Source organism: Corvus kubaryi, unplaced genomic scaffold, assembly GCF_017639235.1.
Source record: "Corvus kubaryi isolate FWS band 111438036 unplaced genomic scaffold, C.kubaryi_AGA036_p1.0 split3-73, whole genome shotgun sequence".
NCBI classification, from domain to species: Eukaryota; Metazoa; Chordata; class Aves; order Passeriformes; family Corvidae; genus Corvus; species Corvus kubaryi.
In genome coordinates, this window is record NW_024582091.1 from 26,561,142 (window position 1) to 26,587,914 (window position 26,773).

The 26,773-nt window shown below is 45.0% G+C and overlaps 1 protein-coding gene and 1 long non-coding RNA gene across 6 annotated transcripts in view; one reads left to right on the plus strand and one right to left on the minus strand.

Moving 5' to 3' along the window:
* Positions 1-26,773, plus strand: part of LOC121659118 — an 89,474-nt gene that overhangs the window by 32,423 nt on the left and 30,278 nt on the right. Inside the window, exon 2 of one of the 2 annotated variants that reach the window (XR_006014165.1) lies at positions 26,291-26,653. The exons of the other annotated variant lie outside the window; for it this stretch is intronic. This is a non-coding gene — a long non-coding RNA (uncharacterized LOC121659118). Of the gene's footprint in view, positions 1-26,290; positions 26,654-26,773 lie in introns of those variants that run through there. 2 annotated transcript variants of the gene reach the window in all.
* TRAF3IP2 (TRAF3 interacting protein 2) lies at positions 737-26,561 on the minus strand. Of its 4 annotated transcripts, none has more exons than XM_042016946.1 (10): positions 26,478-26,561; positions 18,228-18,312; positions 17,230-17,979; positions 14,009-14,198; positions 11,605-11,780; positions 10,140-10,228; positions 8,367-8,435; positions 5,988-6,104; positions 4,826-4,900; positions 737-1,341 (listed from the first exon to the last, which is right to left on the minus strand). In XM_042016946.1, the coding sequence occupies exons 2-10, from the start codon at positions 18,241-18,243 to the stop codon at positions 1,195-1,197; spliced, it is 1,629 nt and encodes a 542-aa protein (XP_041872880.1). In that variant the 5' UTR covers positions 18,244-18,312; positions 26,478-26,561; the 3' UTR covers positions 737-1,194. The 4 variants fall into 4 exon arrangements, 3 of the variants coding, with proteins under 3 accessions (XP_041872880.1, XP_041872879.1, XP_041872878.1); XM_042016945.1 differs by lacking the exon at positions 26,478-26,561 and adding an exon at positions 26,144-26,261; XM_042016944.1 differs by lacking the exon at positions 26,478-26,561 and adding an exon at positions 18,475-18,629.

The following is a 26,773-nucleotide window of genomic DNA, read 5'->3' on the forward strand; positions in this document are numbered from 1 at the left end:
ATACTGTAAGAGAAGTATCAACTTCTGGGCTATTTTTCTTTTCAGGCTACCAAACACATGTACTGTTTTATAAAGCTGTATGTGGGTCATTCTGTGACAAATATTAAAGCTGAGGAGGATCTTGGTATGACTGCTCTAAAGAATAAGGGATGCAGAATTTTAAGCCAATAGGCTCCACTGTTAACTCAGTAAGGTTAAGGCTGTTTAAAAACCAAAAAATCCTCACCAAAGTCATGCTTACGTGCTCTGTTAAAAAGTGTTCAAATTTTAGCAGACGTGATGTTGTTGAGCCATCCTTGTTGCCAGTACCCTGTGGCTCTCCATCTTTGATTATTTTATTGTTCCATACTGCATACTGCAAGTTGTAGGAGTCAATGTTCTTTCTCATAACAATCGCTGGCTTTCCACATGCCAATTGTCCTTTGACACGCTCTGTTTTAAATAAGGGCTGAAGAGCAGTAATGAAGCAAGGGCCTGCCATAAAAAATACTGCAGTGCTCCATGGCACTGACAGCACACGTAGTCATGCATTCAGCTCTCCTTTTTGGGACTATTGCTGCAACATGCTGGAGGTATGAGGGAGCAAGCTGTAAGGAAAGGGAACTCCAGACGTTTCAGATCTAAAAGTCCATTAATTGAAGACAAGTGTCTTTATGCAAGACAGGCTAAGGAAAACCTGCCTCGCCCAACCCGTTTCTCTGTTGCTCCTAGCAATAATAAAAGTGGACACTGTATATAAGGTTGCCTTACAAAAGGCAAATATATTTAATAGTGCATATACAAATTAATGGTTTGATAATGCTATAAAAGGCAGGAATACCTTTAAAGAAACCCTGAGCAAAAAGGAGGGTGTAATTTTTATTTTACACTTACTGCAACATTATTTCCGGTATTTGTTTGCTATAATGACTAATAAAAGGAGTATGTTAAAACCAGATGTTAAAATAAAAGTGGGCATTCTTTCCATTTGTAGCTTATTTAAAAATCTAGAGAAGAGAGTTCTGCCCCATCAGCTTTGGAAATAGATGTTTAACATGGTAGAGAACAAGCTGAGCCTGAGTAACCCAAGACAACCAATTCCTTTAGCAGAAAGAGTGTCTTCTGTCATCAAAAAGAGCCATCTGGAAGAGTGTTGGCTCTGTGCCAGGAACAACCCTTTAACAACCACTCGTCATGTGCTTTAAGTTAAAATGTTCATAGTGGCACAACCTGGAGTGTTGGTAAAGGTCCTATTGGAGGAGCAACATATTCCTCCTCCCTCAGTAACCGCAAAAGGATGTTCTTCTTATTCTTTGGCCAGTTATAAATGTGAGTGTTCTGCAGCCAGGTAGGCACATGTTCCTGAAAAAAAAAAGGAAAATAAAAGCTAAATCCCATAAATCCTCTTGAATCTCTACCAGAACCTTTCAGATTCTGTCAGACCCTGCCAAGAAAGATTTCATTTTGTCTGTTCTAGGCACTTCCTGTAACAACAAGAAATGTTAATTTGGCTTCAGAATTGTATTTGGGTTCCTAAATAAATGAACTTTCTGTGATCTCACAGCTTGCCTGTCTCTCTTTCTCTTCTGCCATCACATTGGCTAATTTCACCACATTTCAAAGGAAGTCTGATCTCAATGACAGGCATCGAAAGGCTTGTGAAAATAAACATTGAGAAGAGAAGAGAGACGTTTCAGTGCCCCTAGCAGGGAAAGGCTGCCACCTTAGTAGCTGCTAAAGGATCCACGCAGCACATTCAACATTGGGATGAGAATCAGTAGGGAAAGATTGGGAGTCCACAGGAACATTTCACATCCTGGTAGCCCTCTCCCCTCCCCTTGCACCTTTCTTCACCAAGCATGGTGTCCTCTGACCACCTCCTGAGCAGAAGACTGAGGCTGATGCTGAGCTTGAGGAGAGATTAATACATTTCCAGATTAGCAGGGTCAAACCTCCACCAACCCCTGCATCCTGGAAAAGCTGCAGTTCTTCATAGAGGTTGGCCAGTGTCCATTAACGTAATGAAGCTGGGACCAACCACAGCCCTGGAGAGTGACAGCTGGCTGATGGAAATGAGCCTGCTCAGACCTCATGTTCCCCACAACCTTGGGAGGTTTCCAGACGAACAGCCTGGATGCATAGGGGTGAAGGGTTAGTATAGTACCACTAATTAACAGAGGGACTGATCCTTGACCAAAACCGGTTCATGGTCACCATGAGATAGAGATTTGTTTTGGAATTGGAGACACCAGAACATAGCCAAAGTGAGACAGCAGGTAAGCAACGTGAGGAGCCAGGACATCCAGCAGTTGGTCCCAGGACCTCTTGTTTAGCAGTGTTTTCCCAAGATAGCCCCTGTTAGGAACAGCACAGTTCCTGTCAAGCTAGTGGAGCTAGCTCCAAGAGGACAGAGCAAAAAGCGCCTCGCCAGGGGATGCCCTGGCATGGGCTGCAGATGTCCTGCTGCCTGCGAACAGCCTAGCTGCAGTCCAAACCTTTCATTCCTATGATCATGCTTCTCAAATCAGCTGTCTTTTCCTTGGCCTGTACAGCTGTAGGAACAAGGCTGCATCAGTTTCCCTGCTCAGGGAGCAGTTTGTGTTAATTGATGCAACCACTCTGTTAAAGTTGCAGGATTCATACATTGGAAAGAGGTAAGTCACACAGGCACCTACAGAACCATTAGTATGAATTCACCTAGGCACCAACCCTATTCATCTCACCCCTTGGCTTCTTCCAGAGGGAGCCTCTAGCATGGGGCAATCTTGGCTTAATGCTTTGGTCATCAGGTGGCCAGATGAGGAAGACACATTTCTGTGCGTTGTTGTGATGCAAACCTTGAACCAGCAAGACCCAAGTTTCCTTCAGCAATGTACGATGGGAAGCTGGAAATGCCAGTTCCACCTTAACTGTGTGTCGTGCATTCCTCGCCTCATTATTCAGTTTCCTAATGAATGCTCCTTGGATCACACAGATCTCTTCCTGTTGGAGGTCGACTAATTTTCACATACCAGCAGTGCTTTATGATATGCTTTGTATGAGATTAACTCATCTAATAGCCACATCCCCAGATGAAACCTCCAAATCTTCATTTTCTGCTCTTTTCCATTGCCAGCTATGCTAATACTTGAACATATAAAGGACAGTATAAAAAAGACAAAATTGAAGTAATTTGCCTGCCAACATCATCCAATTGTACATATACTTGGCAGTTTTTCAGGCACCTCACTTCCTCTGACTGCCTACAGACTTCATTACTGGAACTTGTTCAGGCTCTGGTGCTCTCCTTCCACCCATGATGTCCTCAGTTACATTATCATTAAGTAGCTGGAGGAAGGTAGGTGATGTACCAAAGAATTATGTGGAGAGCAAGACTAAAGCTTAACAGCAGTGGAAAATGCTGATCTGCATAATTTAATGAGAAAGGCACCTTTGAAAAACTGAAGGGTTATGTGGACTACAGAGGATGGGCAGCAAGGGTGCCTGGAGCCTGATGCTTTGATAGTGGCAGCTGGATGAACCAACCCTGGAAATTCCTTACAGACCACTGTCTGAGAGAACCACTGCTATATGCTAAATAGTCTTCTGATAAATAAAGTTGAGCCCAAATTAACATAACTTATTGTTCTGTCTCAGAGCCCCAAGGCAGCTATAATGCCTCCTGGGACACTTCTCTCTGCAACCCCTGAGGTGCCAAGTGGCTCCAGACTGTGGGGTTTGTTCACATGGTGGGCACTCAGGTAGCCCCAAGGTTAGGAGCTTCCCCCCATCAGACTGACTGAAAATGCTGACTGCTTCCCTGCCTTTGGCCTGCCCAGTTCCCACCAGTGCTGTCTTCCAGGTACTTACTTACCTTAAGTATCAGACTGAGACCATTCAGGAAGGGATCTGAATGACATGAAATACCAGAGGCACCATTCATTCCACAGGAGCTCACATATTTTACAAACCCAGGGACATATTTTCAAATTTCTGATCTTAAATCGGTGCTTAGAGAACTTCATTACACTAAAATCCGCAAGTGCAGTGGGACTGCACAGCCTATAGCCATTGATAACATTGTTTAAATTTTGACTCCTGTTCCAAAATTTGGGCACCCAAAGAAATATAAAGAATTTTTCCATACTTTTCTACAATGCAACTGCACCTAGGGGCAACATGATAGCTACCCAACAGTGCACAAAGCATTTAGTTATGCAAAGTGAACATGAACACATTGCAGGAGATTCTCTCAGAGTGAGGTAGAAGGGATGGGACTCTGTTGCATTACTTATTTCTTATTCTCAAATGAATCTTCAAAACAAGTAAGGAGGGCAGATTAAATTGCAAGTCCTAAAAAATCCTAGTTTGCCTTTGATGGGCCCATCAAAGTTCAAGCAACAGCCTAGTACTTTAATATTTATTATACTCTTTTATTTTTATATCCTTAACACACCCTCTCCCAGACCCTCACTTCGCATCGGTCATAAATCTTGCCCATCTCACTTATCAGCATTGCATTTGGACAAAATTATAAAAGGGTTAATATAAAAAGCATGCTTCCTGGATAGATTGTCTCTCTCTGTTTAAAATCTTTCAGTGCTCAAGGCAATTTGAGTTTTAGTTGTACATTCATCATCAGAAATACATTTATATGCTGATTTATATTGTGGATTAAATGTTTTTTATTTGTGTGTACATAAACCTACAAACTTTTAATGTAAAATGGAGCTTTGGAATATTACTTATGGGCTATTAAGAACCAAGAAATTGAGTGTCTGGGTTTTAAGATTCCATCTGGTGCACTGTGATCAAAATAATATGCACTTAATCATGCGGCAAGTATATAAGCATGCATGTATGTTACCTTTTTGGCATTTGGAAAAAGCACAGGGATGAATCTGAAGTTCATACTTCCTTGCTGTATAAACTCGATCTGCATCTAGGATAGAACAAAATGCCAGTTTTATTGTAATGACACGACAATTTATCTTCGCATGCATCTGAACCCTACATATAAAAACATTCCTTGCTTACTTAAACTGCTCTTCTGTTAAGTGATTTGATCTATTCTGGTGGACTCGGCGTTCTCTGTTTTGGTCACAATCTAATTCTTCATTGCTACAGAAAGGATACAGGAAAGATCTCTCAACATTTCTTGAACATTAAGTTTCATGGTGTGAAATAATTGTGGGTTTAGCTGCAGGTGCAGTCCCATGAAATCCATATCAAACTGGTGAAGCTTGACTTGACTAACACCCCTGTTTGGCCTACAAAGGGGTGAAAGATTTCAGCCAGAGGCCAGATCTGTGTCTGAGCTAGGACCCAGCCTGTTCCCCATGGCCCTGGACACAGGCATCCCAGGGGTGGTAAGGACGGCATCTGCTGGTGACAGCTTCTGAGAAACTTGACTGGTTCAAGCTGGGGGATCACTGGCTTACAGGCTGAGAAAGGCAGGAAACTGCAAACCAAGGGAGAAAGGATCAGTTTTGTGGTTCTATGGGCTCTTCTGGGCTAAATGTCCATCCTGTGACAGGCTGTGGAGATGGGTGTCTGGTCTTCCCGCACTGTACACTCCCCAGGAGCCCCACATTACATCTCTGGCCTTTGCTTTGCAATTCCATTCTTCAGTCAGCTTTACTGCTGTCTGAAAAAAGACCTCAGTTCCAGGATGGCTGAAGCAACTGGGGCTGGTTTAGAGGGAGGAAGGTCAGGCACTGTTAGATAAGATTGTGCTCAGGGCTATACAAGCGCTCAAGAAGGTGAAGGAGGGGAAAAACATTGAACAATAAAGAATATGAAGAAATAAGATGAGCATGTTTAATAGGATTTTTCTTCCTTGAACCTCTTAGCAGATGTTAATGAGCATACGGAGCTGATGAGAGGAAGGATTAATGAATTCCAAAGAGGGGTGTTTAACTATGGGGATTATGGAAAACAAAGCAAAGAACCTGCCATTTGGAGACAGATTTGCCTTTTGAGAAGAAGAGACAGTCTTTGTAAAACAGCAAATGCATGTCCTTGCTTACCATCCTGTGGATGTATTTAGTATGTAAGCCGTGTTCATCCCTGTCCAGCTGGGATTCAGCCCCTTCCACATCCTGTTTGTATTTTGGACTGATTGCTATGATTATCATCACCGTCTTCTGTTAGGGAGAAAAGCACTTTTATGAAATTGAGAAACGCAGCGTGTTTGGTAGAGGCAGATCGGAAATCTGCCAGTTTGTGTTTTAAGTGATCTTTGTGTTCCTGGCAAACACAAGAGGATCTCATTCGTTCTGGCAGGAAATACGGGAGAATTCATACACTCGTTCTCTTCATTATTTCTGACATCTCATAATATAGAAAATCTAAATGTCAAGAGATGTATTAGCAGCTACCAGTTGACACTTGGAATCCCTGTCATAAAAAGCTACTTTTTATCAGTGTGGAGTGTCTATGTGCATACACAGAAAACTTTTATCTTCAAATTCAGACCCAAATGTTTTCCAACAGCTTATGCAGAAGTGCATCTACTTAGTCATCTATGGCATTTTATATAAAGAGCTACTAAAGACACTGGTCTATGGAAACTACTTCTAAGCCTCTCAGTGGCAGAAATGACATCTTTTCTTGCTGATCTTAGTGAGGTGGCTGTGCAGAGAGGGGGGCTGTTGTGGATGGCCTGGGTAGGTTTAGGGGTACTGGCAGCTCTGTCATGATGGGCTGAAGGGAATGCTCCTCCACCTTGCTAGGACAGCCCGGATCCTGCCTCTGACCTGTTTAATCCCAGCCCCGCACTGAGCTCAGGTTTCCAGAGAGGGGCCATCCTTTATATCTGGGAAACATCTCTCCTTATATGGCAGGCCAGTTGAAATGCAGCAGATGAAAGCTTCCTGCTTGAGTTCACCTGGGGCCTGCCTTTCATCTCCGCCACATCAGGCTGTGTAAGGCTTCCAAGTCTGTGGCTCACAGTCAGCCTGGCACGTAATTAACTCCTTCCTTCTGTGCTATATCAAGAGAATCTGCCCCACCACAGGGTCAAATATGGTAAAGAGCCATTTTCCCTTACACTGGCTCAACATACTCCAGAATTACTTTTGCTTGTCCCTGACATGTGTGTAAGCATTTACAGATGTTGAGCGTTTGCAAGAGACATGCCCAGTTGCACACTTTCCCCTGCTTGTGTCCAAGCACTCCCTCCACACACAGGTAAGGGTTTTGAAGTTAGAAACTGCCTCTACAGTCAGTGAGAGAAACCAAGCATTTCTGGGGTGGGTAGTCAGAAAAATATCCTCAGGTGGAGGCAGGAGATTGTTCTCTGCATGTACTGGTTTCTCCTACTGACTGTGCACAAGTCCCAAAGGAGAACTGCCAACTTGTATTTTAAGTGATAATGATGTTTTTGGCAAAAGCAAAGTCACCCTGTCTGCTGGTTTCAGACACAGTGATCCCAAGCCTAATTTGTCCTGATGCAAGCCCCAAGAGGCATGACTGCATTTCCATGGCAGAGGCCCCAGGCTGGCTCTGCATGCAGTTGTATCATGCCTGCATGGACACTTTCAGGAAACCTCTGTAGGGCTGGCTCAGATCGTTGAGCTTCCTTGCACACGTGGGGGAGAGTCCACCACTTCTGTCATCCTGTTCCTGAACCATGGAGATCTGCTCAGAGCCAGAGACCCAGTGGCTACTCAGCAAGGTGAGAATCCAAGGAAGCCAGCCTGTGATGGCACCTGTCCAGTGACAGAATCACCAGTCTGCACCCAGTTGTGCTGGTATAGTCCAACCACTTGGCTTGATCCTAAAGGAGATGTACACTTACTGCTCAGGGGAACTTCAGAGGAAGTTGTTGCTGCAGGGGACTGCACTGGCAGCAAGATAAATCTCTGATTTACTGCTTAGATAGATACAAAGTGATGAGAGCAAACCTATCTATCAAGCAATAGAATACCAGTTTCCAGTTTAAATGTAGGATGGTTTATCCAGAAGAACCCTTCAGTGTTTTAGGTATCAGTGCAAAAGCTACAGGTGAGAAGGATGAACATTAGCCATTGACTATGCAGCCTGGGATGAAATACAGATATCATTGTAACCAAGCACAGCTAAACCCAACTATTTAAAAAGGAGATGGAGGGACAACTTTTCCAATGGCAGCTTCAGGCTGGATGTAACAGGCAGCATTAGAATTTGGCAAGAATGCCAGGATTAGCACTTCATTTGTTAAATGAAGAGCTCTGGGACCATCAGATACAGAAGTCAGTGAGATTTGCCTACTCTCTCTCTGCAAGGCCTTTGCCATTCCTGCAGGGGCAGGGAAGACAACAGTAGGGTCTTGCATTTTCATTCTGTCCCTGTTGAATATTAGAATAATTCAACCATTTTCCTCAGGTCACCTCTGCTATGAACAAGGTTAAATTGCCCTTACATACATCACCTAGGTAGCGCTCCATCCACTTAATGATGTCAATACCTCGTACCGTGTCCTCAAAGATGTCAATCTGCAAGAGAATGAAAGTCCACAGTGAGCGTCCCTTCACCTTTCCTCCCCATTTTATGGCACTGATACAGCACCTACTCCTTTCCTTGTTTATGACAAGCATGCCCAATTCCCTTAGGAAAGAAACATGTACGTGCACTTCTCCCCTTTCAGTGCAGTGCAGAGTCGAGCTGGACAGGCAGCAAGCAGAGAGGGGCTGCTGCAGGCACACTCCTGTGCTCCCACTCAGCTGGCCCTTTGACTGGCTGCCCTGCCAGCCCCCAACTCCCAGGTATTTTTACTCGACAGAACAAGGTGCTGCCCACCTTCTCCACCTGAATAGCAGCTGCAAATGCCCACTATTTTCTGGCTGCAAGGGTATACCAAGTGTGAAGCTTTAGCTTCATATTGAACTAAATATGCAGGGTGTGTGGTGGGAAGTCAGCCAGGTCACTGATACTGGGTGCAGTAACCCAGACTTCAGCAGCAGCAGAGCAGTGGAGGACTTCATAGGACTGAATATGACCAACACTGCTTGCTTCTCTGCATGCCCAGTAAACCCAGAAACCAGCAATCAGTGACTGTGACCAATGGAGTAAGTATTAACTTCTCCAAGTTTTTGAGATAATAGTCATGATCTGCTCTCAAGTCCTTCTTTTTCCCTTTCTGAATGCAGAGAGCCTGTTTGTCTCCCTGCTTTGGGGCCATTTTGCTGTATTTATTATTCTGCAGCAGGCTCCAAGAGTTGCCTGTCCAGCAAAAGTGCTATTAATGAACCTTCTACTCCATAAATCTATGGTGCCCAAACGCTTTCTTATGAATTGGTCATACTACAGAACTGCTGGAGAGAAGTATAATTGCAGTCTCTGTAAAAAAATCTTTGATTCATGAAAATAAATAAGCATGTGCAAAGCACCCACCGAGTCTCATTCAGTTTAATGATAGCCACTTGCTTAAATGCTTTCCTGGAGTCAAAGAGTGAAGGCTGAGGGGGTCAGATAGCACATGCTTTTGAAATAAGAAAATATGAATCAAGATTTTGATGAACACTCAATCCTAGAGCCTCTGTGGGCCTCTAAGATGAAGCAAACTCATGAGAAATCAGTAAAAATCTGAATGGCTTATGGCATTAGACAGTACAACAAAGACCTTTTCAGGCCAATGATTTTTAGAATCCCATTTAAAAGTATAACAAAGCAAAGTCACTTTTAAAGGGATAACAAAGCAAATGAAACAATGAGATGGGCTGTTTCATTAAGCTGTGTGAATTTTAGAATCTACTTTAAGATCTTTTTTTAGCAGAAAGTTACTCACATCTGAAGAATCAATGATGCAATAGCATGGCAGAAAAAAAAGGCAGGATGGGATGAACAAGAAAAGTGACCTTTTTTAATGCTGATACTACAGATCAAATATGAGACAATATTAATGGAATAGCTCACAAACCTCATACTATTGCCCATCTGGTGTCACTAAATGAAATCTTCCAGGGTCATTATTAAAGATTAAAGTGATTAAAAATCACTTGAAAGAAGAATAAACTAAAAGGCGGATGATTTAAGTTACAGCTTGCACAACCAAGGCTAGTTCATTCTATTTGTATCTTCTTTAGCCTACAAAATGTGATAACCAGAAAAACATTTAAATGGACAGTGTATTGCCTCTGCTTTTTTAAAAATAGTCCCTTCCCTGGTTGAAAGTCTTTTTCCCCGGAAGGAATACTTACAGCAGTTTGAAATCCGTTTACAGACAGGAAGTTCACAAATTTCATAACCTCCACTGCTGTATCCACTGAGTAGGTTATAAAGACCTTGCCTGGAGGAGAGAGTCTGTATGAATACATAATGCATTGAAATACACCATCCAGAGGGTGAGACTGTCACAGCCCTCCTTTTCCACCACACTGCAGGTTCTGTCCACTTAGGTCTCCTTGGATTGTTTACAAAATGATGTGGGATAGTACGTGGCTCAGTGTTGAAACCAATCCCCTGTACAGACCCTTGCTCTAGATTTGAGCTCCTCCTGCCTTACTGACAAGCTGCAGAGGGTAAATCCCCCTGCTGCTCCCCCTGCCCTGTGGCCAGAGCTGCTTTTTCCCAGCACTTGGCCATACCTGAGCCTGGGCTTGCACCCAGAGCTTGTGTTACCTGCACTGGCTGCAGCCAGCACAGCTTTCTCCAGACCCACTGATCAGACACAGAGCTGGAGGGGCCCTTATGCATGTCATACGGCCTCTCCTTGGAGCAGCATTAACCCCCAGGCAGGATGCAGGGCTGGTGATAGCAACGTCCTTGCCCTTATGAGAGGGGTTTTCATGGATTTGCATCAGGGTAAACCAGCTGGCTGATCTAATCCAGCTGTGCCTGTACCACGGATGACCCTGTTTTACCCAGTAATTCCTCCATCTAGGACACACTAACTGACAAAATAGGGTCTACCCAAGAGTGGCATCTGGTATCATAACTCGCTCCTAACAGGCCAGAGAGTTGTGACTCTCTGGATTCGAAAGGTGATGCGCAGAATGAAGAATAAAGGAAAACTCAAAACCTCGGGAGACCTGTGGAGGGTTCTCAGCAATGGTACATCTCACCTACTAGTCAGCTTGGCATTCAGAAAGAAGCCATTTTTCTGAAACTTGACTTTCCTGTAAGAGTTGGAGAGTGAATGCATTTGTGGGGCTGGTGGCAATAAGAAGCACATCAGGCAGAGCCTGTGCTGCTCTCAGGATGTCCCAGAGTCCTCTCCATTCACCAGTTCAGGGAGAAACTGAGGTCAAGGCTCAACATATTTGTCTGGTTTGAGACAGGCAGAAACACTTTATCCCTAGGGCTTTGTTTCTTATTAGTCTTTTACTGTAAGCTCCAGCCCCTCCTGCCTCAAAGGGACATCCTGTTTAGCACAGAGTCATGAAAACAATCTAAACAGTATTTACTTTTTGTAAACAAAATAACAAGCAATTAATGACAATTGTATTTTCAGGATTCAAGGGGATAATTCCATCCCACCAAACACAGATACTCACACCCAACAGATGTGGTGACACTTGGCGTTTTCTTTTCTTGTTGTCTTTGTGTCTTAATGTCACTTCCCCCTGCCTTCTCCTCCCCCTTCACCCCTCTCGAGCTTTCCCACCTAAAGCTGTTAGGCCGTGCTGTAAAATCTTGCACAGAACAAATTTGCTAACCACTTACGCAACTCTTCTGGCAGATTGCTGGTTCTCAGAGTTCCCTTGGCTGCAGGGTTACTGAGAGGTCTCGGGACAGCAGCTGGAGATGGAAAATTGTCAGAAGGACAACCACATGCTTCATCCGGGCCACATGCCTTGGGGGGCAGCTGACCATTAGGTAGGTGGTTGTACAGCTGGTTTCTACGAAGAAAAGCAATGGAGGATTTAGAAAATACTTATTTTCAGGCAAAATTCAGAATTTTTCTTCTAATAACACACTAAGAACTTTATCTGCGTGTTAGCTGTGAAAAGTTCTTGCAGAAATGTTTGGCTCAGCACATCTGCTTAGTTATTACAGTGTCATTGGAATGGATACCTTGGTGACAGGCTACCACAAGAACTTTATTGGGCAAACACCATTAATCACAGGAAGTAAGTCACATCATAGCTGAAAGCTGTTCAGCTTGCAATTAGCAGAAGCAAAGGCTGTTTCTGAGTGAGAAATAATGCTGTAGATGTTGTTATGCACATATAGGAGCAGGGTGGCCCTTGGGTAAGTGCTTCCCATTATCTAAAGGTGAAGAATGCTTCATGGCACCTCAGATACTCTCATGATGTTCTGTACAGCGCAAGAGGCTCAGAGAAAGGTGGAAATGGGGAAAAATGGGTCTACAAGGACACTCCAGCTCCAGCTCTGGAGGGCATCCAGTTTTGGACAAACCCAAAGTTTTGCCAAAGGGAAAAAAGTTAATTTGTTGACCAGCAATGGCAGACCCAAATGAGGGTTTCTCGTATCAGGGACTGGCATTCCAGACCTGCAATAACCTTGCCTAATGTCTCCTCCATTGTAGTAAACAGACAGAAAGGGATGATTTTAGGAAGCTCAGCAGTTCTTGTCCTACTACACTTTGGCTTCACATTTTATGTCAATGGGAAGGCGAATCTATAGAGGTTTTTACTTGAGGTGTGCTTGCAGTCTGCTGAATCTGTTGGATGAGTGTTAGGTTTCTCTGAGAGCTTTTCCCCACAGAGCTGTGATGTTTAGTCAATCAAGACCACTCTCCTTTTTTTTTTCTTAGCCTTCCTTAAATGAATGATGACAGGCTGGTCGCAGCATGTTTTCTGTTGTCACATTAAGATTTGGTTTATTCATTTCGGTGCAGATGTTTCCTGTTAGAAAATACTCTATAGGCAAATATTACCAACATGTAACTGCTGTTCCTGGAGTCAGCCTGCAAGCACCAGCCACGCAGCCACAGGACAGACCCTGAGTATTCTGGATCTCTTTTAGCAGAAGAAAGTACTAACAAAAGCAACACATACCTCATCAATGGCCACAAAAACACTACCCAGTGGCTAATTTACAGATCTTCCCGAAACTTCACCATATCTAACAAATGTGCCAGAAAATCAGGAGTCTGGTTTTAAATTTTACTACTGAAAAGGATACCCACTATTCCCCAATATTTTTACACTTTCATATAAACTCTTCAGTGCAATTCTCTCTGCTGCAGGTACTGCCTTATCTTGCTGTCACTTTTCTGTTACTGCCCTTAACTTTTCACGGGCCAGAGGAGAATGATATTTCAGTTGTCTGCCCTCTTTTTTCCTGTCCATTCTCACAGTTTTCTGCCCAGACCACATCACGTAAGTGGACATTTTCAAGCACAGATGCCTGTAGGTTAACACCTCTAAAAGTATTCTGGTACTTGAATAAAAATGGTCTGATTTCAGATATTCTCAAATCTTGAAGCTTCAATTTGTTGTTAGATAACTGAATCTGAAGGAACCCCTGCATGGACAGGACTTCCCATCTGCTAATGACATAAGAATATATGGCCTGGTAAATTAATATTTGAAAATCAGTCAAAAAGCCCTGGATGAGAAGTGCGAGACATTTTGCTATGAAAAATCATAGAAAAGGCTGCAAATTGCAATGCAGAGATATATCAGCAACTGATGGGGTTTTCTCCCTTTTGCTCTGCACCACAGAAGAGGTAAGAAGGAAATCACTGGAAGCCAGTGATTGAGTTGTCCCAGGCTGGTACAGTGTAAAGCTGAAGACCCCAGCAAGCCACCAAATTGACCTTTGCCTGTGAGCAGGAGAGCTCTAAGGTTTCAGCTGAGATACTTTTCAACCCCCTCATCCCTTTAACCTTTAAGCATTCATCTTCCTTAACTCGTGCACTTCAGGGTGTGCTCTAACAACATATCAGGTATCTGGCTTTGAAGTTCTTTAGGAAAGGGTCAGGCCCCCATTGGGTGTAAAACAGCAAATAAAGAGAACAACCCAGCATCTCACATGTACCCCTGCAGCCTGGGCACATTCACAGTGCAAGGATTCAGAATTACTGGTTGAAAACCCACAAAATCAGATCAGAGGAACTTCCACTGCCCACAACCCCCAGCCCCCCCCCCGGCATACTTACGGGAATCGAGGAGGACCAGGGGAGGAGCATGTCCTCTGGGGTGGTCGAACTCCAGTGCCCTTGGGAGCACGAAGGTTTGAGTAATTCGGGATCACTTGCTGGGCCGGGCGGATAACTCTCATGCAAGGTCCAGGAGCAGGAGGACGTGGTTGTGATGGCTCTGCAAAATGTTGGTAAGGAGCTCTGCCATCTGCGAGGGTGAGAAAATAAAGGCAGCAACTATCATTTCAGCCAACACATTTTTGCTTCAGTTTGTGTTTATTCCTTTCCAGGCATGTTTCAGGAAACTGAGCAGTTTGGAGGCATTTGCAGGTATCTCACTCTGAAAGAAGCCAGATGAAGGAATGTTTTTGAGTCTAAAACTCCCTATTTCCCATTCACATACGGCATGGTTCAGATCCCTGCTCGGGGTTGGGCTGTTGGAACAGCTGACAGTTAAACATTCAGGGCTGCCTTGTCCCTGCACTTAATGTGCCTCAGTGTTTTTTGGTAGGGTTTTTTTTTTTAATTTCTTTTTGGCAATGACTTGTGAAAATGAATCATCCCAAAGTTCTCATGAAAGCAGACGCAAAATCCTGGAAAAATCAGTTTGCAACACTAAGGCTAAACAGACTGTGATTATGGTAAATTAAAAGAGGAAAAATAATTGCATAGTTTGTTACTTCACCTGTGTGAATTTTCTGTCTAAGTGACCTTTTAAGGCCTTGGCTGCTGCTCCCATTGCCATCGAAGAGGCTGCAGGGGAAGCCCAAAGTGATAATTTTGTGCAAGTAATTCTGAAAACCTTTACTGTTGCTGTCCACACATAATACTGATTAATAACTATCATACAGTGGAACTGTTGGCATAAACTGAAAGAGAAAGCAATGTAAGCTGTTTGTTTCCCAAATGGGGAAAAGGAATTTTTTTCCCCTCAGTCTTTCTGCCTGCAGTTTTCATTAGGCAGCAGCTCTGTGCACTTCCAAGCTGCTGTGTGCAGATCAAAGTCCAGCCTGGCAGGGCTTATTAGCACTGCATGATTATGGTGTTATGAGCTGTCTCTAAAAGCAGCAGTACTCAAATGCTCTTTTCTCCCGAAACTGTTTCTTTAAATCCTTTTAGCTATTTTTGGGTCATGCTTTCCTTTCCATAGCAGCCATGAGGACTATCTATTTTTTTTTTTTTAATGGGAGGAAAAAGAAAGAAAACAAAGCTTTGATGAAATACTCCAATTCCAGGAGCCAACACTTAAGAAAAATAACCCAACAAACCTCCAATCAACCCCATAATTACACAGATTCCTGATGAAATGGTGAGTCAGCAACATAGTATTTCTTGAAATTCTTTTAGGACATTTTCCCACTCCCCCTCTTAACTATTTGCAACAGGACAGGATGAAAGGGTCTAGGAGATTGCAAGTCAATATGGTTTCCTCAAGGATTCCTCATGACCAGCTCTAGGGAAGGTGACAGGGATCTGGTTTGGAGGTTTTAAGGCCAATGTTTCACCAGCTTCCTTTGGATCTATCTGATGCTACAGTATATTGGATGCAGCCACTGCTGTTCAAAGCACAGTGTGGCCAGGCACGTGTGCCCACACACTCCCACATCTCTCAGAGACAAATATCTGAAATAATGGTCCCCGGGCACATGGCATTGTTTGTTGTGAGCATTTCTTTGACTTCAGAAGCAGTTTTGCTGTTGTATCTCAAATAGCAGGTGCCCGGAGCCAGCTTAGAGCCTTCGGGCACAGTTGCTATTCCCCAGGGGAGGCGTGCAGAGCTTTGTTGTGCGTTGCCACTGCCCAACAATTATCTGAGACACAAGGACCTGTCAGGAGGTGATTTACGCTGTACCAGGCATGTGAGAAACAGGAGTACAGTTGCCAGGCTTCTTGGTCCTGACCAAATCTGCTCCAGCCATCTGAGTTTATTTTACTCTTTTTGCCCTCTGGATATGGCTGGAATGGTAGTGATTTTTCTAAAGAAAGCTTTTCAGAGTTCCTGCTTTCAAACAAAATGTCCTCATTCAGTAAATATCCTACTTCTCACGATGCCTGCTTGTGGAGGAGGTAAATAGAGGTAAATAGTGAGGGATGTTGTGCAACCAGCTCTTTGTCTGCTTAAGAGTTGAACTGAAAGGAGAAGGTAGGAAAAGAAAACCAGAGGACATTTTCCAAATGTTTAGCTGTAGGCGTCGTTGAAAGTCCATCTGTAGCCCCTTCCCCTTTACAAAGTTCCAAAATCAAAGCTGGAAACTGAAACTGAGTTTCTGAAACCCTTCTCTTTCATATACCTAATTATAGCACATTGCTGGAATGACAAAACTCCTTAAACAGATGCAATATAAATGCTGTGGAGTCGGAAAAAGGTTAAAAAAAATAATAAAAGGTTATCAGAACAGGCCTACAGCTTTTTATTACAAAGCCAGCCCAAAACAGGTCAGGGTCTCATGAGCCTAATGTGATATAAATTATATTAAAACAATGATATTGCTGTTGAATGTTCAAAGCTCACTTCATAACAGATAAAAATCTCAGAGACTGAAAAGGAATACTAATTAATAGCAGACTGTAAACTGCGCTGTGATCTCCCAGAGCCAAAATGCCCATATTGAGGGAGCCACATCAGTGCTCAGCGACACAATCACCAGCAGCTGAGGGGGCTCCATTTTAAGTAATGAGCTTTCATTTCAGCTGACAACGGAAAAAAAATGAGGATGATGGATGTCACGCTCTTTTCACATAGAAATAAAACACATGGGTGAGTCTGGTCATAGTGCTGGGAGATACTATTTATGGAGATCAAGGGTAACCTCCCATCCTGATCCTGGCAGGAAATTCTCAACTTTGGGGATCCAAGGGGGAGCAAGGAAATCTATGAAAACAACAGGAATTGAGTCGGTATAGGAGGCTGCCGAATGACTGATGCAAGAAGGAAGGAAATGACTAGAATAAGAAATAACAGCAGGGAGGGGCTGTGCATGCTCAGCGTGACCAACAAAGGCTGGTTTCCAGGCAAAATCATTCGCCTGCATTCGATGAGTAACCACAACCTCTTTAACTTAGAGGTTTTGCAGCAGAGAATTCAGCCACATGACCCAAAAGTCTGAAATTGTAAAATGGACTGCAATTAGATGTTTAAAGAGGTTAATAATTGCATGCTGTGCTAGAAACACGTCCTTGACGAAGGATGGCTGAGATACACCCTGAGAACCTCCTGTGGGGTGAGAGGTGCTACTCACATGGGCCCTGTGGGGGCTGCTGTCCCAGGCAGCAGTGCCTGAAGCAGCCGTGGGCTTGCGAAGGGCTGTTGGGATGGGGCAGGTGCTGGCACATAGGGCACTGCTGATGCTCAGGCCCCAAAAACTCTCTGGAGATCAGTGGTCCTGGGAGGTCCTGGGGGTTCAGCACAGACACCAGTGGTAAGGGGGGCTCCAGATGCCTGAGGCCCATCACGTCCTGTGACTGGGAATTGTACCCTGTATCTACAGTGCCCAGCTCTGCCAAGAGTCTGTTTCCTGAGGGTTGCTGTGACTGTGAACTCCCTTGGCTGCTCTCCTCCAGCGAGTCCTCGGGAACATCAGACAAGATCTGTTCTGATTTACTGGAGTTGTGCCTGGTGTCAGCTGAAAGCTGTGATCTTGGCTGCATGCCTGGTTTGTCCATAGCTATAGGATGTGTCTTTGAGGGAAATGCTCCTGCTATTGATTCACCGGGGGAACAGAAGCGTCCATCTCCATCAGGATCAGTATATTTTGACCACAAGCTGCTGTCTGGCTCCATGGACAATGCTGAATGATGATGTGCTGGTGCTCTGCAAAGGCAAGATGTGCTGGCCTGAGGTGTTCGAGCAACACATGGGCTCTGGCCCTCCTCATCCTTCATATCCTCTCCAGAAGGCTGCAAAGCCTTTTCCAAGACATGTTCAGGTAACTGGGACCATGGCATGGATTCATCCACTTCAACTGGTATGCTTCGACCCACAAAAGTGCCTGAAAAATTGAGAGAACAAACACTGGAGATGGACAGCCACACAGTCAAACGCCTATCATTCGTTATCATTCAGTGACTGTGAGCTGGAATACTGAAGAGCAATATGTATTCTTTATATTCTTTATACTTTAATGCTTTTTAAAAAGATGGCAGAAAACAGCAAGAAAGGTCTGGCTGACTTTTGGCAAAACAGAAAGTAGAGGGTTAGCTGGAGTGAAGCTAGTAGAGAGTTACAGTTTGGACTAACCTGATACAGAGGCCATTTCCAAATTTTTTTGTTGAACTGGAAGTGAGTCAGCTGCCTTACTGCAAGGCCAGGATTTTTCAGCAAGCTGGAAAACAAGAAAAAGGACTCTTTTGAACATGGTACAATTTCACATAGGCAAGAATCCTAAAATAACTCTATCTCAGATGCTGGAAAAGAAATAGCAGCTAAAGTTTTGGAAATTGTGTTGCGCAAACCAAATGTTTTTTATGGGATTTCTGAAACTTACTGTTCCTGGTGAGACTGGAGGGGGGCAAAAGCAGATGAACTGTCTCTCAGAGGTAATTCTGGCACCTGACAAAAGATCAGATTGCTTAGCTCTTTGGTTTGGTTTAGGCATGTCTCGGTTTTTGAGACAAAACTTCAGGAGGGAACATTCAGGAATGAGTGTTCCTCCCCTTTTCCTCTGTCAATGAGACAAATGGGTCACAAGGAGTGAAAGTGGGAAAAAGAAACCAAACTGTTTATTAACACACCAACAAAACAGGGTAGAACAGGGGAAAAAAAACCTCAAAAGAGAGTGGGAACAGACACGTGAGCTTGGACCAGCTGGGGCCACCCCGCGGGCCTGCCCAGGCCACCCCCGCAGGCTCCGCAGACCAGTGAGGAGGGAAGGGAGGCAGTGAGGTAGGGGGAAGGAAAGGGAAAAAAGAACAAGAAAAAACCCAACAGAACCATTTCCCAGCTATCTGGAACACAAAGGAAACCAAAAAGCAGCACAACGCTCCCGGCGCACTCCCTCCCGAGCCCTGCCGAGACCCCTGAGCCCTTGGGCTGAAGCGTTCAACTGCCCCCTCAGGTCCATGGCTCCGGCCCCAAACCCCAGGTCCATCGTAAAGGCACAGCATCCTTGGGCATTGAGTGGACAGTTAAGGGATAAAGCAGCTTCATAACATCACCCCAGGACAAGGCGTAATCCAGGGAATACAACCACTTGCAATTATTTTACTCCTGACCTTCTAATAACAGCTGATGCATCGAATCTAAACTTTACCACACACCCAGCTGAGTAATTTCAACTCCAAATCTTGTTTCCAAGTGCTTCTGCTTATTTTATCATACCATTTCTTCCAGTCTATTATCGCATGACTGTCATTATTTTAAATTACTGAAAATTAAAAGACAATTTAGAGAGATTAGTTATTGGTTGGATCTTTTTTTCCTCTTTCCTTCAGAACTGACTTGGGCCCAAAACAAAACTATCACTTCCTTTTGGGACTGCTGTGAGTAAATTTGGTCCGACCAAGTGACTCCTGATGATGGATGCCTCTGCTTCATCCTCAGTCAGGATGATAACAGCAGTGATGGGTGAATGCTGAGCAGGCTTCAGGAAGTGCAGCCATCTTCATCCTCTTACAGGGTGCAGGTCAGCTTCCTCCCAGCAAATTCTCTTACCATGGAGTACAGAAAGATGCACTTGGTGCTCATCATTTCCCCAGCCATTTACCTTCTATCACACTGAAGAAGCTAAAATCCCAAGTAGGAGAGTTATCAGAGGAGAGGGGACTAAGCACTCCAGCAATGGGAATGACAACATTTGGCAAAAGAATCTGACATGAAAGCCTGGTAAAGAAAGTCAAAATCACAACATGTTTGAAGAGCTTTTAGTGATCCAAGGGTTTCTCCCAACTTCAGTCACAGTATCTTGAACAAAGAAGTCAAATGGAGAACAAACTTAAATGACCACTCTATAAAAAAAGAGTTGAACAGGATCACAGAGGTACTAAGAAGTGTCCCAGCCTTTATGCTGGCTCCCACAATGATTCTGTAAAAGCAAATGTTGTGCCCCATATTATGGGGCAAGGTTGAGGCTTCACATTCTTGCTGATCAGATCAAATGACACGTACTTCCCCCTGAAAGTACCTCTGGCACAGAAAATTCTGGGTGTAACATTTGCTGGGAAGTAGGATATAAACTGTGCTTTGCTGCTGGGCTGCAATGTAAACATTCCTCCTCTATGTAACTTAAGCCCCATCTGTGCAGAAGATTTGCCATATATTCATACATACCCCATGTTATATTAAGCACATCCACAGGGAGAGTTATCCTGGGATAATTACAGTGGGATAATTACACTGGTAAATTTTCCCATGTAGGCAACTCCTCAGAGCAGCTATTAGCTGCACCAGCACAGCGCACATGCTCCTGCTTCGACAGCTGCAGCCCCTGCACGAGAGTGCTGGGTCTGGTGCCAGAGCAGCTCCTGCCCATTCCAGCGCCCAGGCTGGGAAGGCTGACTGTCAGTCCACCACCATCACGTCCCTCCCTGAGCTATGCTCCCCTTTTTCTCTACGGCAGGTCACAAACACAGGCCAAGCCCGCTGCTGAGTCCCAGTTTTCCGACAGGCATAGCCATGATGGAAAAGAGAAAACCTCAAGCTCTCAGCACCAGCACAGGACCGTGACAGGGACTTGGTGCTGTGCTGTGGTGGCAAAGCGTCCTTTGCCTTGGACCTTTGGTCAGATGTCAGTTTAAATGATGACTGCCCTGGGATGGTGACTCACCAGGGCACTACAACACAGTCAGATTTACACCAGCCAGGCTGTAAAGCTGCTGAGTGGTCCCCTGACAGAGAAGCACCTGTGAAGGAGAGGTGACAAACGCCCAGCAAAGCATCTGTTTTCTGCTTATCTCAACAGCTTTGTAAACCTGACCCTTGGATCAGCTGGCTTTGAAATACCTGCTCAGACATGCTTCAACTTGCAGATATTTCTGTACGTTTGGTTGTAAAGTGAATGACATGCATGCCTGCAGCACAAATCACATTGCAAACTCCTATTTCCCCTCTGAGCATCTCCAGTAAACTGGTTCCTTGTGCAAAATTCACCCTGGTGTTCACAAAGCACAACTCAACTGTGGACTGAGGTACAGCTCCACCTCTGTAGCCACATGCACTATCTGATCATCCCTCCCATTTGATACAATCCTCAGCAAACATGCAAACTAGGCTTTCCAGAAACAAATTTGCAATGCCTCATACACTAAGATGCTGTTTTGATGGTCTCTGAAGTAGCTGGGTGAAAATGCTAGAAAACACTTTGAATTCAGATCCTCTGTATTCGATAGCCTTTAGTTTAGCACCGTGACAAGAAGAACAGATTTCTGTGAAGAAACCAAGATCTCAATCTAGAGCTCAATGAAGTAAATGGAAATCTCTCTATTGACTTTCGTAGGTTTTAGATTGGGTGTCAGATGGGATTTAAACGTTACTAAATTCCTTTGGAGGCTACAACCTCTAAAGTTTTTGGTCTTTTTTTTTAGTTCTGTTGCTAACATCTGGCTATCTATGAAACGAACTGTATGAATCTAATGAAAGGGACAACATGGGCAAGAAAAATTCAGGTTTGCTTTCTTGAAGTTTGTTATTTAATGTATTTAGTCTGCCTTTTGGAGAAGGGATATTAAGACTTTATTAAACTGTATTGCAAACCATCAGCTGCCAAACTCTTCAAATGTCTTACTTCAGAATATTTTAAAAATGTCTTTCCTATTAGTTTAACCTCTGAATGGATAAACACCTCTTTATCTCCCAAATCAACTTAATATTTAAAAGACAGCCTTATTTCCTTCCTGTGTAACATGAGCTTAAAAAAATTACTCCAAATACCTGAGTGAAATAATTTGGTCAGACAGAAGAGACAACTGATTCCATCACTTATGTCTTTACCTGCAAAAAATTCTATTTTTTTAGATAGGTTTTTGCTTAGACCCTGCTTTGACACCCACGCACAGCCCCTGCTCCCACAGGGTCAAGGTAGGAGGCACCAATGGGATGAGGGCTTTGGCATTAAAAAAATAGGAAATGTGACTTCATCCTCCTCCTCCCTCAGTAGCCCTGGCTGGAGAGAGAAACTGTTACAACAGCAGAGCTCTGTCTGTAAAGATGGCCTCGGAGCCATTAACCCCAGGACATGCTGAACACTTTTTGAGCAATGCTGGCAAAGGCATGTGGATGGGAATTCCCAAGAGAAATCCCCACACTGCTGAAAATGTAACAGATGATTCAAAAACATCCTCCTCCAACAGCAGTACTTCAGAGTGTTGTTTCTGCTCAGCTGAAGATCCCTGGCTTTTGGAAAAAGACCCAAAAGACCCCATTATCCCTCTATTTTATGTTGCCTTGTGCAGCTGAGTTTCATTTTGTTTCCTTCCACTTTTCTAGTTAGCTTATCCTGCAAGTACAGTTATGCATAGGGCAGAAAAATGACTCTCTTGGTCTCCCATGTTGAAGAACTAGGGTAGAGGAATGCCTCAGCATACTGAAATACCCTCTGAAACCTGTAGCCTGATCCCTTCTCCAGCACAGAGGCTGCTGGAGAGCAGAGATAGTGTCCAACCTCATTCAGAAAGACACTGCAACTTCAAGTCAGATCATGATGTTGCCAGAAAACATCAAGAATTTGATATCCCCCCTGCACCTCTGACTATTCAGGAGATTACTGATAACCAGCTGGAGCCGTTGCATGTACTTCTGCTTGTAATAAAGTGAAGAGGCCCTTCCTAGAGGGACAGAGCCTGGACTGCTCCCAAAAATGTCAAAGGAACTCCTTAAACCACTCTTTTTCCTTCTTTTCCTTCTTTTCCTTCCTCTCCTTATGCACCCAGTTCTGCAATGTGCATTAATTCAGCAAATAACCTTTGTGGGTGGGTGCTTAGTGATTCGAGCTCCTGAGAAGAACCCCATCCCAGCTCCCTTGTGAGGCTTCCCACACCTAGAGAGGTTCTTCCTCTGCTTCTGTCAGGGAGACAGGGGAAGCCACCCAGACCTCCTGCTCACAGCCAGCAGCTGCTGGCCATGGCCACTGCTGGAAACCTGCAGGGAGAGCATGAATGAAGGGGAGCAAAATTCTTCTGCAGGTCAGTAGAGATGGACCTGAGCACCCAAGTTTGAAGCAATGGTAAAAGTCCCCTAAAAATCCTCCCATGGAGGCAAGGGGACAAGGGGAAGAGTGTTTGGCTTAGCTCATCTGTGCTGTTTTCTTGCAGCTGATTGCAAAATCCATCAGGTATTTATTTCATCTGTTTTCCAGCATGAAGACTTGTCAGGATGTGCTGTCCCAAAACACACACTAACCATCTATCTGCTTTTGATTAGAAACGTTCTGTCATGAAGGAACAGAGGAGAGAGAGACTGCAATGAGCATGGTTGTGCTCTCTGCTGCTTCTGGAAAGGGGGAAAATATCTTTGCTCTTTTGATCAAAGTTTTATTTGTCTACCTTGTTAAAACAGAAAACATTAGGATGAGAAAGAAACCTCACCTTCCTTGGTGCACAACACACAAGGACAGGGTTTTTTATTCACCAGTAACAGCATTTCTGAAATGGCACAGGTAGAGATTAAGGCAAAGCTGAGATCACAAGGGGTGAGGATAGACAGGAATTTCTTGATTTCCAATTAATTCCTGAGTCCTTTGGCTGAATCCCTTAAGCTCCCTGGTGCTGCTGATATCCATCTGCAGGATGGGAGTAAGTGGATGCAGAATTTGCAAGCTGCTGTGAGGATGCACACGTTGAGATCCCAAGGAATGCTGTTGCCATGGGGTGAGATGAGCGTAGGTGTGTAAGAGCACTTGCTCTAAGTGCAGCCTTCTCTACAGAAGCACTAGAGGCAACTTTCCTCAAAAAAAACTAGAGAGAAATCCTTACAGGAGGAGCAGGTATAAATGTGGGAACTGGTTTGGGTCTACAACCTAAATAAGCACTGCCAAGGAAATCCAAGCTTCAGAGTTTCGCACTTCACGATGAACAATTTTGGCTGCTGTCATCACGGATGCTGACCCTCTCCCTTGGGTACCCTCCACAGCAAAGACTAAGGCAACGTGTCACATTCTTAGTCCAGACTTTTATCTCTCTAGGGCAGGTAATGTTTATTTTTATGACTTCTGGAAAAATTAGAAAAGGAATATGAAGACAATGTTCCTCTGACTATATGGTCGCTCTCATGTATTTTCTGAAGCCATGGCAGCAAAGGCTACATGTGCCAGGAGAACATACTTCAAATCCTCCCTGCACAGCAAACATCACATTCTCTTTTGCAGCACTAATGCTGCTTCACTGGACAATCCATGGTGCAAAGGCTAGAGCAGACCTGTATTTTTTTCCTTTTTAGTGTAGATATTGATATACATGTTAAAGGAATGCTGGGCAATAAGCAGTAAGAAACTAGGAGGGTGACACCCTCAAGCAGGATCCAAACAGGCATCTCAGATACAGGCAGCATTCCCTGCCAGTTTTCTAAACTTTGTGAAATATGAAAATGTCTACAGTTATCTTTGGTATCCTTAAAAATGTGTTTTCCAGAGGCTACTTCCCGCCCATTTCTGGTGCTGGTACAACTCTCACAGGCACTTAAGAACTCCCAGTTTGGGATATCCCATGGCCCTGGGACATCCCGAACTCCTGTCACAAAACTGGGGCTGGCTCAGTGGGGTGGGATGGGGGGATCACCCTGAGGGGCATCAATTTCCTCAGCCTGCTTTCCTAGAGCTTCATGCCTTACATTGAAGACTCTGATTCCTAATAAGGAAAAAGTCCTGGTATTTCACAGGGCTGTTGTCTCTCCCATCCCTAACCACTCTCCCCGTTCTGTTCTGCAGCGAGAGGGCTGCGGGGTGCGTGGGCGGTGGGAGGCCGTGGGGAAGCCTGCGGGACCTGACATGTCTCCCTCAGCTGGCGTGAGAACTGCCTCACTTGCAGTCATGAAACGTGCAGAAATGTGTGTATCTTTCAGACATGTACCCTCTCCCAAACTTCAAAAGCCACTGCTGGGGGTGGGGGGCACTGACAGACACGAACACCATAATTGCACATGCCTTGCTTCCTGCCTTAGGAAAACAGAAAGAAAACTCAACTCCACAGGAAAAAAAAAAAAACAAAACAAAAAACCAGCATGCTTCCAGACACTGCCAGCACTCTGCAAGGGCAAGCCCTGCTTCAGAGGCTGACAGCACTGCAGGCAGCAGCACCATCAGCAGCCACCTACCCACCCTGCCCCAGCTGCCTGTGCCCCTCGCATCCCTGTCTCTGGCATCACCCACCATGGGTGGCACAGCAACATCTGGTCATGGTGGGCCACTGGCGTGGCCAGTCCAGGCTGTGAACCCAGCCAGGGCTTGCAGGAAATGGGAATTTCTGGTCTCAGGATTGCTGGTGGTGCTGAGGACCAGTAAGCCCAGATGTGCCAATCTCAGTGCCCAGCCAGTGCTAACCCTGGAAAACCTGTATCCTGAAACTGGGTGAAACGGGAGCAGGTTTTATATGGCCGATTTTATCCTAGTCGAAAAGAAATACCACCACCTTGCTCCCACTTGTTTCTATACCAGTGCTAGAGAGGATGGTGCAAAAAGGGTCTATGATCCTGTTTTATTCACTCCTTGCAGCCACCTCTCCCTCACCAGGTCCATGGACCTGTCCTATGCAGCCCCAGGTCGGGAAGGGAAGGGCAAAGGGAAGGGCAAAGGGAAGGGCAAAGGAGAGGGAGGAGAGGGCCATTGGCCAACAAACCACCTTGAGCCTGCAGAGCCGGGCAGGGTGGGAGCGGGATCAGGCCTGGCCGCCAGGCATTGCCAGGAAACTACGTAAATAGGCTGGACAACATTTCGACACCAGGCGTGTCCGTTCCCAGTGTTTACCCCAAACCCCTCCTGATTTAAAAAAAAAAAAAAAAAAAGAACAAAACCCAACAAACAAAACAAACTGCAGCGAAATGGCTGAAACATGTTGTAACCATCTGTGAAAGTCGGGCTCTCATGACACGAGAGAGGCGGGAGAAAGCGAGCGAGACAGCAATTTGGGGCGGGGGGGGTGGGGAGGAGAAGCCCCAGCGAGAGCCAGGCGTGGGTCAGCAGCTGATGGCAAACAGGGCCCGAGACAGGCGGCACCTCTGACACTTCTTACCTTGCGGGCGAGGGAGGTTCGCGCTGGGCTGCCCAGGAAGGCGAGAGGGCTGCGCGCCTCCTGCGCTCCCCTGCGCGCCCGGGGCTCCTTCCTCAGCCGGCCGGGCGGTTTTCCCTCCTTTTACGACAGCCTCCCTGCCTCTCCCAGGTAAGCGGCAGAACTGGCTCAGCAGCAGGAAGTGGAAGAGCATGCACGGCACAGCGCGGCGGCGGGAGAGCCTCTGTGGGGGAGTGACACTTCGAAGCTCCCAGCTCCCTGGCAGTGCCTGCGTGCAGCTCGCTGCCTCTCCCGTGGGAAGCCGGGCTGCCTCTGCGTGAGCGCCGCGGATAAATACCTGTAGGGGAACCCCGGTGTGATTCCTAAACGGTGTGCCTCGTCGGGAAAGTCATCCCTTCCTTTCAGCCCTCGGTCGCGTACTGTCAATGCCAAATGTTAAATCAGCTGTGATTCAGACTACTGAAGACAATCACATGATGCGTGTAAGAACTATATAAAGAATAATAAAAAGGATTTCACGTCTGGTTCTTTCTTTTAGATTAGACTTCTAGACATTTCCAAGTTTCTACACTCTCAAGGAGCAGAAACCGCCTTTCCTACAAGCTGAAACTGCTTCTCACAGCTCCTGAAAGC

Coding starts and splice junctions, on each gene's coding strand:
- TRAF3IP2 (XM_042016944.1), bottom strand. CDS start 18,585: ATGCCTAAACCAAACCAAAGAGCTAAGCAATCTGATCTTTTGTCAGGT. Junction 6,105..8,366: donor TGGAGCGCTACCTAGGTGAT/GTATGTAAGGGC, acceptor TCTCCCTAACAG/AAGACGGTGATGATAATCAT. Junction 4,901..5,987: donor CTAAATACATCCACAGGATG/GTAAGCAAGGAC, acceptor GTTCTATCCTAG/ATGCAGATCGAGTTTATACA.